General features: G+C 45.5%; 1 protein-coding gene across 1 annotated transcript in view; it reads left to right on the top strand.

The window, feature by feature from the left end:
- The window catches only part of LOC138784266 (lymphocyte antigen 6E-like), a 28,647-nt gene extending 16,243 nt beyond the window's left edge, over positions 1-12,404 (top strand). Inside the window, exons 3-5 of the mRNA XM_069959780.1 lie at positions 4,019-4,196; positions 11,897-12,010; positions 12,182-12,404. Coding sequence (XP_069815881.1) covers positions 4,145-4,196; positions 11,897-12,010; positions 12,182-12,384 — 369 coding nt within the window. The 5' untranslated portion in view covers positions 4,019-4,144 and the 3' untranslated portion in view covers positions 12,385-12,404. The remainder of the gene's footprint in view (positions 1-4,018; positions 4,197-11,896; positions 12,011-12,181) is intronic.
- Positions 12,405-13,488: the final 1,084 nt, after the last annotated feature.

Here is a 13,488-nt window from a genome sequence, read left to right as displayed (position 1 = left end):
AACTGTATAACCCTGATGACACAGCAGCTGGATATGTGATATATAAGTTACTGTACAGTATAGCAGCATGTGGTGTATAAGGTATAGTAACTGTATAACCCTGATAACACAGCAGCAGCTGGATATGTGATATATAAGTTACTGTACAGTATAGCAGCATGTGGTGTATAATGTATAGTAACTGTATAACCCTGATAACACAGCAGCAGCTGGATATTTGATGTATAAGTTACTGTACAGTATAGCAATCAGCATGTGGTATATAATGTATAGTAACTGTATAACCCTGATAACACAACAGCTGGATATGGGATATATAAGTTACTGTACAGTATAGCAGCATGTGGTATATAATGTATAGTAACTGTATAACCCTGATAACACAGCAGCTGGATATGGGATATATAAGTTACTGTACAGTATAGCAGCATGTGGTATATAATGTATAGTAACTGTATAACCCTGATAACACAGCAGCTGGATATGGGATATATAAGTTACTGTACAGTATAGCAGCATGTGGTATATAATGTATAGTAACTGTATAAACCTGATAACACAGCAGCAGTTTGTTGATACAGGATGGAGCTGCAGATCCCCATAATGCAGGAACGTAATACAACAGGCTAGAATAGAGAAGCATGGCTGCTGTCAGAGGGCTGTGTGGTCAGCATAGACCAATCAGGAAGTGAAAATCACAGAGCTGTGCAGGAGGACAGTGACAGAGACTATATACAGCAGATTGAATGGCTGAGTGTAAGTGCAGGCATATTATAGCAGCAGTGTTTATAGCTAAATGTGAGTGCAGGCACATTAAAGCAGCAATGTGTATAGCTGAGTGTGAGTGCAGGCACATTATAGCAGGAATGGAGGGAATGGGAAACACAAGGGCGGACAGAGACTGCAGGGAGGGGTTTCAGCTATGAAGAGATTACCTCCACAGTTCTGTCCCCTGATGCAAGCCTCAGCCTGAAGTGGATCTGCTATGATTTGGAAAGTGAAGGAGACTTCCTGGGTCAGAGTACAGTGCTGTAGACCCCAATATGCAGACCATACCCCTCCTCCACTCCCCCTCCCACCCAGTACAGGGAGCTCTTACACCACAGCAATGCTCTTACACCAAGTTAAGATTTTGAAAAACTGTGATCTTTTCTTGCAAAACGCTCTTAAACCAATGTACCACAGTATTTTGGCACAATGTATGGCACTATGGATAGTCAAGTATAGTATGTGGAAGTCTTAGTATTTTATGGGAAACAGTATGTGAGAATAAAGATGTCGAGGTGGGTAACTCTATCCCAGAGAAGGTGTCGCGTGTGAGTAACTTGGAGGTAAATGTTTGTTTTGCCTGTGAGTCACTCATCAGGTCTATATTCTCCGTATGGAATGAGATGATGGATGACACCAATCCTGCAACAAATCCAAGCACACACTCACTATTCATATTTATACTGGGAGCTGTAGGTTCTCACGGTGCAGACTCATATAGCAGAGGAAAACCTGACCTGGTAAATGGAATATGTCATTATGGCCGTCAATATCCACATCATGTGTGACCCAATACTGTACCTGAAAGGACTGATACCAGAGGTGTTATATACAGTCCTGTTATTCTGGGTGTTATATATAGTCCTGTTATTCTGGGTGTTATATACAGTCCTGTTATACTGGGTGTTATATACAGTCCTGTTATTCTGGGTGTTATATACAGTCCTGTTATACTGGGTGTTATATACAGTCCTGTTATACTGGGGGTTATATACAGTCCTGTTATTCTGGTGTTATATACAGTCCTGTTATTCTGGGTGTTATATACAGTCCTGTTATTCTGTGGTGTTATATACAGTCCTGTTATTCTGGGGGGTTATATACAGTCCTGTTATTCTGGGTGGTATATACAGTCCTGTTATTCTGGGTGTTATATACAGTCCTGTTATTCTGGGTGTTATATACAGTCCTGTTATTCTGGATGTTATATACAGTCCTGTTATTCTGGGGGTATATACAGTCCTGTTATTCTGGCTGTTACATACAGTCCTGTTATTCTTGGGGGTTATATACAGTCCTGTTATTCTGGGTGTTATATAAAGTCCTGTTATTCTGGGGGTATATACAGTCCTGTTATTCTGGGTGTTATATACAGTCCTGTTATTCTGGGTGTTATATACAGTCCTGTTATACTGGGGTGTTATATACAGTCCTGTTATTCTGGGTGTTATATACAGTCCTGTTATTCTGGGTGTTATATACAGTCCTGTTATTCTGGGTCTTATATACAGTCCTGTTATACTGGGGGTTATATACAGTCCTGTTATACTGGGGTGTTATATACAGTCCTGTTATTCTGGTGTTATATACAGTCCTGTTATTCTGGGTGGTATATACAGTCCTGTTATTCTGGGTGTTATATACAGTCCTGTTATTCTGGTGTTATATACAGTCCTGTTATTCTGGGTGTTATATACAGTCCTGTTATTCTGGTGTTATACACAGTCCTGTTATACTGGGTGTTATATACAGTCCTGTTATTCTGGTGTTATATACAGTCCTGTTATTCTGGGTGTTATATACAGTCCTGTTATTCTGGGTGGTATATACAGTCCTGTTATTCTGGTGTTATATACAGTCCTGTTATTCTGGGTGTTATATACAGTCCTGTTATTCTGGGTGTTATATACAGTCCTGTTATACTGGGTGGTATATACAGTCCTGTTATTCTGGGTGTTATATACAGTCCTGTTATTCTGGTGTTATATACAGTCCTGTTATTCTGGGTGTTATATACAGTCCTGTTATACTGGGTGTTATATACAGTCCTGTTATTCTGGGTGTTATATACAGTCCTGTTATTCTGGGTGTTATATACAGTCCTGTTATTCTGGGGGTTATATACAGTCCTGTTATTCTGGGGGGTTATATACAGTCCTGTTATTCTGGGGGTTATATACAGTCCTGTTATTCTGGGTGTTATATACAGTCCTGTTATTCTGGGTGTTATATACAGTCCTGTTATTCTGGTGTTATACACAGTCCTGTTATTCTGGGTGTTATATACAGTCCTGTTATTCTGGGTGTTATATACAGTCCTGTTATTCTGGTGTTATATACAGTCCTGTTATTCTGGGTGTTATATACAGTCCTGTTATTCTGGTGTTATATACAGTCCTGTTATTCTGGGTGTTATATACAGTCCTGTTATTCTGGGTGTTATATACAGTCCTGTTATACTGGGTGGTATATACAGTCCTGTTATTCTGGGTGTTATATACAGTCCTGTTATTCTGGTGTTATATACAGTCCTGTTATTCTGGGTGTTATATACAGTCCTGTTATTCTGGTGTTATATACAATCCTGTTATTCTGGGTGTTATATACAGTCCTGTTATTCTGGTGTTATATACAGTCCTGTTATTCTGGGTGTTATATACAGTCCTATTATTCTGGGTGTTATATACAGTCCTGTTATTCTGGGTGTTATATACAGTCCTATTATTCTGGGTGTTATATACAGTCCTGTTATTCTGGTGTTATATACAGTCCTGTTATTCTGGGGTGTTATATACAGTCCTGTTATTCTGGGGTGTTATATACAGTCCTGTTATACTGGGTGTTATATACAGTCCTGTTATTCTGGGTGTTATATACAGTCCTGTTATACTGGTGTTATATACAGTCCTGTTATTCTGGGTGTTATATACAGTCCTGTTATTCTGGGTGTTATATACAGTCCTGTTATTCTGGGGGTTATATACAGTCCTGTTATTCTGGGTGTTATATACAGTCCTGTTATTCTGGGTGTTATATACAGTCCTGTTATTCTGGTGTTATATACAGTCCTGTTATTCTGGGTGTTATATACAGTCCTGTTATACTGGGTGTATTATTATGTGAGAGGAGGGAACATCACTGGGCGGTGGGTGTCTCTGGTTCCAGCTCTGGTCTCAAACAGGGATTAGGGATGAGTGACATGTACTGCCGGAGGGTCAGGTAACAATTGATGCTTCATTGTTTTCTTTAGGGGGAGGAGAAGATGTGGCTGAAGGGAAAGGCTAGTTTCATAGAAAAATATTTTGAATAGACAAAGCCCTATATATATATATATATACCGGCCAATCCTCACCTATAACACAGATGACAGCTCACAATGGCAGCGTACACAAGCCTCTTCCTGGTGATCGCCCTCTGTGCTACCACAGGTAAGACCCCACACCTGATACCATACTGTAATGATGGGGGGACACAGGTAAGACCCCACACCTGATACCATATTGTAATGATGGGGGGGGGGACACAGGTAAGACCCCACACCTGATACCATACTGTAATGATGGGGGACACAGGTAAGACCCCACACCTGATACCATATTGTAATGATGGGGGGGGGGGACAGGTAAGACCCCACACCTGATACCATACTGTAATGATGGGGGACACAGGTAAGACCCCACACCTGATACCATACTGTAATGATGGGGGGACACAGGTAAGACCCCACACCTGATACCATACTGTAATGATGGGGGACACAGGTAAGACCCCACACCTGATACCATACTGTAATGATGGGGGGGACACAGGTAAGACCCCACACCTGATACCATACTGTAATGATGGGGGGGACACAGGTAAGACCCCACACCTGATACCATACTGTAATGATGGGGGGACACAGGTAAGACCCCACACCTGATACCATACTGTAATGATGGGGGGGACACAGGTAAGACCCCACACCTGATACCATACTGTAATGATGGGGGGACACAGGTAAGACCCCACACCTGATACCATACTGTAATGATGGGGGGACACAGGTAAGACCCCACACCTGATACCATACTGTAATGATGGGGGGACACAGGTAAGACCCCACACCTGATACCATACTGTAATGATGGGGGACACAGGTAAGAACCCACACCTGATACCATACTGCAATGATGGGGGACACAGGTAAGACCCCACACCTGATACCATACTGTAATGATGGGGGGGACACAGGTATGACCCCACACCTGATACCATACTGTAATGATGGGGGGGGGGCGACACAGGTAAGACCCCACACCTGATACCATACTGTAATGATGGGGGGGGGGGCACAGGTAAGACCCCACACCTGATACCATACTGTAATGATGGGGGGGATACAGGTGAAGACCTCATACCTGATACCATACTGTAATGATGGGGGACACAGGTGAGACCCCACACCTGATACCGTACTGTAATGATGGGGGACACAGGTGAGACCCCACACCTGATACCATACTGTAATGATGGGGGACACAGGTGAGACCCCACACCTGATACCATACTGTAATGATGGGGACACACAGGTAAGACCCCACACCTGATACCATACTGTAATGATGGGGGACACAGGTGAGACCCCACACCTGATACCATACTGTAATGATGGGGACACACAGGTAAGACCCCACACCTGATACCGTACTGTAATGATGGGGGACACAGGTGAGACCCCACACCTGATACCATACTGTAATGATGGGGACACACAGGTAAGACCCCACACCTGATACCATACTGTAATGATGGGGGGGACACAGGTAAGACCCCACATCTGATACCATACTGTAATGATGGGGGGGACACAGGTAAGACCCTACACCTGATACCATACTGTAATGACGGGGGACACAGGTAAGACCCCACACCTGATACCATACTTTAATGATGGGGGCGACACAGGTAAGACCCCACACCTGATACCATACTGTAATGATGGGGGGGCCACAGGTAAGACCCCACACCTAATACCATACTGTAATGATGGGGGGACCTAGGTAAGACCCCATACCTGATACCATACTGTAATGATGGGGGGGACACAGGTAAGACCCCACACCTGATACCATACTGTAATGATGGGAGGGGGGACAGGTAAGAACCCACACCTGATACCAAACTGTAATGATTGGGGGGGGGGGGGGGGGACAGGTAAGACCCCAGCCACATGTCACACACACTACACATCATACATAGTGCTATGTATAGTGGACTATATGTGACAGCTGCCATCCAAAAGGTCACATACACCTAAGTGTTTCCTTACCCTGCAGCTATACAGCATATAGAAGCCCACTACCAGTGACCTCTCTTCTGCCCTCTAGTGTCCTCTCTTCTGTGCTGCCCTCTAGTGTCCTCTCTTCTGTGATGCCCTCTAGTGTCCTCTCTACTGTGCTGCCCTCTAGTGTCCTCTCTTCTGTGATGCCCTCTAGTGTCCTCTCTACTGTGCTGCCCTCTAGTGTCCTCTCTTCTGTGATGCCCTCTAGTGTCCTCTCTTCTGTGCTGTTCTCTAGTGTCCTCTCTTTTGTCCTGCCCTCTAGTGACCTCTCCTCTGTGCTTCCCTCTAGTGTCCTCTCTTCTGTGCTGCCCTCTAGTGTCCTCTCCCCTGTGCTGCCCTCTAGTGTCCTCTCTTCTGTGCTGCCCTCTAGTGTCCTCCCCTCTAGTGTCCTCCCCTCTAGTGTCCTCTCTTCTATGCTGCCCTCTAGTGTCCTCTCTTCTGTGCTGCCCTCTAGTGTCCTCTCTTCTGTGCTTCCCTCTAGTGTCCTCTCCCCTGTGCTGCCCTCTAGTGTCCTCTCCTCTATGCTGCCCTCTAGTGTCCTCTCTTCTCTGCTGCCCTCTAGTGTCCTCTCCCCTGTGCTGCCCTCTGGTGCCCTCTCCTCTATGCTGCCCTCTAGTGTCCTCTCCTCTATGATGCCCTCTAGTGTTCTCTCCTTTGTGCTGCCCTCTAGTGTCCTCTCTTCTGTGCTGCCCTCTAGTGTCCTCTCTTCTGTGCTGCCCTCTAGTGTCCTCTCTTCTGTGCTGCCCTCTAGTGTCCTCTCTTCTGTGCTGCCCCCTTAGTGTCCTCTCTTCTGTGCTGCCCTCTAGTGTCCTCTCTACTGTGCTGCCCTCTAGTGTCCTCTCTTCTGTGCTGCCCTTTAGTGTCCTCCCCTCTAGTGTCCTCTCTTCTGTGCTGCCCTCTAGTGTCCTCTCTTCTGTCCTGCCCTCTAGTGTCCTCTCTTCTGTGCTGCCCCCTAGTGTCTTCTCTTCTGTGCTGCCCTCTAGTGTCCTCTCTTCTGTCCTGCCCTCTAGTGTCCTCTCTTCTATGCTGCCCTCTAGTGTCCTCTCTTCTGTGCTGCCCACTAGTGTCCTCTCTTCTGTGTTTCCCTCTAGTGTCCTCTCCTCTATGCTGCCCTCTAGTGTCCTCTCTTCTCTGCTGCCCTCTAGTGTCCTCTCCCCTGTGCTGCCCTCTGGTGTCCTCTCCTCCATGCTGCCCTCTAGTGTCCTCTCCTCTATGATGCCCTCTAGTGTTCTCTCCTTTGTGCTGCCCTCTAGTGTCCTCTCTTCTGTGCTGCCCTCTAGTGTCCTCTCTTCTGTGCTGCCCTCTAGTGTCCTCTCTTCTGTGCTGCCCCCTTAGTGTCCTCTCTTCTGTGCTGCCCTCTAGTGTCCTCTCTACTGTGCTGCCCTCTAGTGTCTTCTCTTCTGTGCTGCCCTCTAGTGTCTTCTCTTCTGTGCTGCCCCCTAGTGTCTTCTCTTCTGTGCTGCCCCCTAGTGTCCTCTCTTTTGTGCTGCCCCCTAGTGTCCTCTCTTCTGTGCTGCCCCCTAGTGTCCTCTCTTCTGTGCTGCCCTCTAGTATCTTCTCTTCTGTGCTGCCCTCTAGTGTCCTCTCTTCTATGCTGCCCTCTAGTGTCCTCTCTGCTGTGCTGCCCTCTAGTGTCTTCTCTTCTGTGCTGCCCTTTAGTGTCCTCTCTTCTGTGCTGTCCTCTAATGTCCTCTCTTCTGTGCTGCCCTCTAGTGTCCTCTCCTTTATGATGCCTTCTAGTCTCCTCTACTCTGTGCTTCCCTCTAGTGTCGTCTCTTCTGTGCTTCCCTCTAGTGTCCTCTCTTCTGTGCTTCCCCCAGTGTCCTCTCTTCTGTGCTGTCCTCTAGTGTCCTCTCCTCTATGCTGCCCTCTAGTGTCCTCCCTTCTGTCCTGCCCTCTAGTGTCCTCTCCTCTGTGCTGCTCTCTAGTGTCCTCTCTTCTGTGCTGCCCTCTAGTGTCCTCTCCTCTATGATGCCCTCTAGTGTTCTCTCCTTTGTGCTGCCCTCTAGTGTCCTCTCTTCTGTGCTGCCCTCTAGTGTCCTCTCTTCTGTGCTGCCCTCTAGTGTCCTCTCTTCTGTGCTGCCCTCTAGTGTCCTCTCTTCTGTGCTGCCCCCTTAGTGTCCTCTCTTCTGTGCTGCCCTCTAGTGTCCTCTCTACTGTGCTGCCGTCTAGTGTCTTCTCTTCTGTGCTGCCCTCTAGTGTCTTCTCTTCTGTGCTGCCCCCTAGTGTCCTCTCTTTTGTGCTGCCCCCTAGTGTCCTCTCTTCTGTGCTGCCCCCTAGTGTCCTCTCTTCTGTGCTGCCCTCTAGTATCTTCTCTTCTGTGCTGCCCTCTAGTGTCCTCTCTTCTATGGTGCCCTCTAATGTCCTCTCTTCTGTGCTGCCCTCTAGTGTCCTCTCCTTTATGCTGCCTTCTAGTCTCCTCTCCTCTGTGCTTCCCTCTAGTGTCCTCTCTTCTGTGCTTCCCCCAGTGTCCTCTCTTCTGTGCTGCCCTCTAGTGTCCTCCCTTCTGTCCTGCCCTCTAGTGTCCTCTCCTCTGTGCTGCTCTCTAGTGTCCTCTCTTCTGTGCTGCCCTCTGGTGTCCTCTCTTCAGTGCTGCCCTCTAGTGTCCTCTCCTTTATGCTGCCCTCTAGTGTCCTCTCTTCTGTCCTGCCCTCTAGTGTCCTCTCTACTGTGCTGCCCTCTAGTATCCTCTCCTTTATGCTGCCCTCTAGTGTCCTCTCTTCTGTCCTGCCCTCTAGTGTCCTCTCCTCTATGCTGCCCTCTAGTGTCCTCTCTTCTGTGCTGCCCTCTAGTGTCCTCTCTTCTGTGCTGCCCTCTAGTGTCCTCTCTTCTGTGCCACCCTTTAGTGTCCTCTCTTCTGTGCTGCCCTCTAGTGTCCTCTCTTCTATGCTGCCCTTTAGTGTCCTCTCTTCTATGCTGCCCTCTAGTGTACTCTCTTCTGTGCTGCCCTCTAGTGTCCTCTCTTCTGTGCTGCCCTCTAGTGTGCTCTCTTCTGTGCTGCCCTCTGGTGTCTTCTCTTCAGTGCTGCCCTCTAGTGTCCTCTCCTTTATGCTGCCCTCTAGTGTCCTCTCCTCTATGCTGCCCTCTAGTGTCCTCTCTTCTGTCCTGCCCTCTAGTGCCCTCACCTCTATGCTGCCCTCTAGTGTTCTCTCTTTGGTGCTGCCCGTCTGACCTGGTATCCAGCTACCTCCGATCCTCCAATCACCTCCATTTGTGCTCCCCTCTTGTTCGTACCTCACACAATCATCTGTAAAGTTTTGCATCAGGCTCTTTTCCACCAAACCTTCAAAAGTAACCTGAAAACCTATCTCTCCATACAACCAAGAATAATTCTGGCGTACACCAGGGAAAAAGTGCAGATTCGTCCCTTCACCCTGGCGTACGCCTGCTGTATGCCCCGTTCCCCCAATGGGTGGGCTGGAGGACCTTGGGGGGCGTGACAAGGCGGGAAGGAGGTGTGGTCTCCTCCTGCGCCTCATTTATCATTATTTATGCCTGCCCACAGGTGTAAATCATGATCCAAATCTACACCTGCTGGAAGCTGTGGAAGCAGGTGTAGATTTAGTACGCCGGCCACAGGTTCGGGCGCCTCTTAGTGAATCCTGCTGGGGAAAAGGGGGCGGGGCCTAATATAAGACCAGGGTACTTGTACGCCGGTCTTCATAAATCCCCCCCTATGTGTATACGTTCGGGCCGTGATTCCATAGATGGCAGCACAATGTAAGTTTCATATTAAACACGTAGTGTGAACATATGATGTGCCTAATAATGAAAGGTAATGACAATACATACATCTATCAATACATCATACACAGATATAAATGCACATTACATACACACATCATACAGACATAAATGCACATTACATACACACATCATACACAGATATAAATGCACATTACATACACACACATCATACAGACATAAATGCACATTACATACACACATCATACACAGATATAAATGCACATTACATACACACATCATACACAGATATAAATGCACATTACATACACACACATCATACACAGATATAAATGCACATTACATACACACACATCATACACAGATATAAATGCACATTACATGCACAAATCATACACATATAAAAAATGCACATTACATACACACATCATACACATATATAAATGCACATAACATATACACACACACATCTTCCAAATATAAATGCACATTACATATACACATCATACAGATATAAATGCACATTACATATATAAACACACACATTTTCCAAATATAAATGCACATTACATACACACATCATACAGATATAAATGCACGTTACATATACACATCATACACAGATATAAATGCACATTACATGCACAAATCATACACATATAAAAAATGCACATTACATACACACATCATACACATATATAAATGCACATAACATACACACACACACACACACCTTCCAAATATAAATGCACATTACATATACACATCATACAAATATAAATGCACATTACATACTCACATCATACAGATATAAATGCACATTACATACACACAAATCATACACATATATAAATGCACATTACATACATACATCATACCGATATAAATGCACATAACATACACACATCATACACAGATATAAATGCACATTACATACACACATCATACAGATATAAATGCACATTACATACACACATCATACAAATATAAATGCACATTACATACTCACATCATACAGATATAAATGCACATTACATACACACAAATCATACACATATATAAATGCACATTACATACACACACATCATACACAGATATAAATGCACATTACATACACACACATCATACACAGATATAAATGCACATTACATACTCACATCATACAGATATAAATGCACATTACATACACACAAATCATACACATATATAAATGCACATTACATACACACACATCATACACAGATATAAATGCACATTACATACACACACATCATACACAGATATAAATGCACATTACATGTACAGACATCATATAGATATATAAATGCACATAACATACACACATCATACACAGATATAAATGCACATTACATACACACATCATACAGATATAAATGCACATTACATACACACATCATACAGATATAAATGCACATTACATACACACATCATACACAGATATAAATGCACATTACATGTACAGACATCATATAGATATATAAATGCACATAACATGCACACATCATACAGACATAAATGCACATTACTTACACACATCATACACAGATATAAATGCATGTTACATACACACATCATACACAGATATAAATGCACATTACATATACACATCATACAGATATAAATGCACATTACATACACACATCATACACAGATATAAATGCATGTTACATACACACATCATACACAGATATAAATGCACATTACATATATAAACACACACATCTTCCAAATATAAATGCACATTACATACACACATCATACACAGCTATATATGCACATTACATACACAGATATAAATGCAGTCTCAGTCTAATGCAGTGACTCTGGGCTTGCATGTTTCTCCCGTCTTGTCCGGTCTAGGTGCCAACTGGCAATTATCAAGAGTGTAAGTGTTATCTGCGGCCACTACCGCTGTGTGTAAGAGAAGCTATTAGTATTGCTGGTATTATTCAGTACTGGCACCATCCTATAAGCAAGTACTGATTGGGAGGCAACCCTAAAGATAGGCTTAGATACACAACCCAGCACTTAGATACACAGCCTGTGTGATATGTGTAACCTCTCCGCTTTTGCCCACAGCTTTCTCTCTGCGATGCTACACCTGCGACACACAAACGTCTAACAGCAACTGCCAGACCGCGACAACCTGCGGCAGTACTGCAGCGTACTGTATGACAACGGTGACATCTGATAGTGAGTTCATCTATTAACGTATAGGATGGCGGCTCCTGCCGGGCATCTGGCTACAGGGACCACACAACATGAGTGAGAGGTTGTCACAGCCCCGCCCCTTTTAGTAATGATGTAGAATAGTCACATGACCCTGGCCAGGCAGTGATCACAGTTTGTTTTCCTCGGTTTTAGGTAAGATCACCTACGTTGCAAAAACATGTCAAGACGTCTGTCAAACGCTCAGCGCCTCCATGAATGGGGTCACCGCCACCACTACCTGCTGCAGCTCCGACCTGTGTAACACCAGCGGCGGCATCAGCATCAAGTCCAGCTACACGGCCATCATCCTGGCGCTGGGATCCGTCCTGATCATCCTGAAGAGCTCAGTGCTGTAACCTCACTGTATAATACACCAATAAAGAGATTGTATTACAGACTTATTAGTATTCAGCTTCAATATTTCTGCTTACTGTCACTGAATGAAAACATGCTGATACAGTTTACCTGAACTGATACATTGTAACAAACCATCAGAATGAGGGAACGACTTGAGTTGCTGCTACTGATGTGTTGAGCTGATGGAGTATTCAACTGTAGCAAACCCTCAGCTGTGAACAGGTGTGTTCCAGAAGAGATATCCTGGCCCTGTGTCAGGGAGATAAGCCTCTGGTTGCTTCCATGTAGAGCCCATATGAGAGGAGACACCTACATATACCCAGGCAGCATATGTATGACAGGTGGTCATCAAGTGACCCAAGAGGGTCCTCTCACTTCCCAAGTATGAGCACAGTACACTGCAATATATCAGTGTTAGTGGACAGAGGTCAGTATTGCTGTGTACATTACAAGTGATCAAACAATCTGATTGGCTGAGGGGCCCGGTAATGCAATGGCCACTAGAAGGGCCACCCAGAGGGGATGGACTAACCCAGAGGGGATGGACTAACCCAGGGGGGATGGACTAACCCAGAGGGGATGGACTAACCCAGAGAGGATGGACTAACCCAGAGGGGATGGACTAACCCAGAAGGGATGGACTAACCCAGAGGGGATGGACTAACCCAGAGAGGATGGACTAACCCAGAGGGGATGGACTAACCCAGAGGGGATGGACTAACCCAGAAGGGATGGACTAACCCAGAAGGGATGGACTAACCCAGAGGGGATGGACTAACCCAGGGGGGATGGACTAACCCAGAGGGGATGGACTAACCCAGGGGGGATGGACTAACCCAGAAGGGATGGACTAACCCAGAGAGGATGGACTAACCCAGGGGGGATGGACTAACCCAGAAGGGATGGACTAACCCAGAAGGGATGGACTAACCCAGAGGGGATGGACTAACCCAGGGGGGATGGACTAACCCAGAAGGGATGGACTAACTCAGAGGGGATCGACTAACCCAGGGGGGATCGACTAACCCAGAAGGGATGGACTAACTCAGAGGGGATGGACTAGCCCAGAAGGGATGGACTAACCCAGGGGGGATGGACTAGCC

This window comes from Dendropsophus ebraccatus, chromosome 2 (assembly GCF_027789765.1).
Source record: "Dendropsophus ebraccatus isolate aDenEbr1 chromosome 2, aDenEbr1.pat, whole genome shotgun sequence".
NCBI classification, from domain to species: Eukaryota; Metazoa; Chordata; class Amphibia; order Anura; family Hylidae; genus Dendropsophus; species Dendropsophus ebraccatus.
The sequence above is the reverse complement of the archived record's forward strand: the minus strand, read 5'-3'. Positions and strand labels throughout refer to the sequence as shown.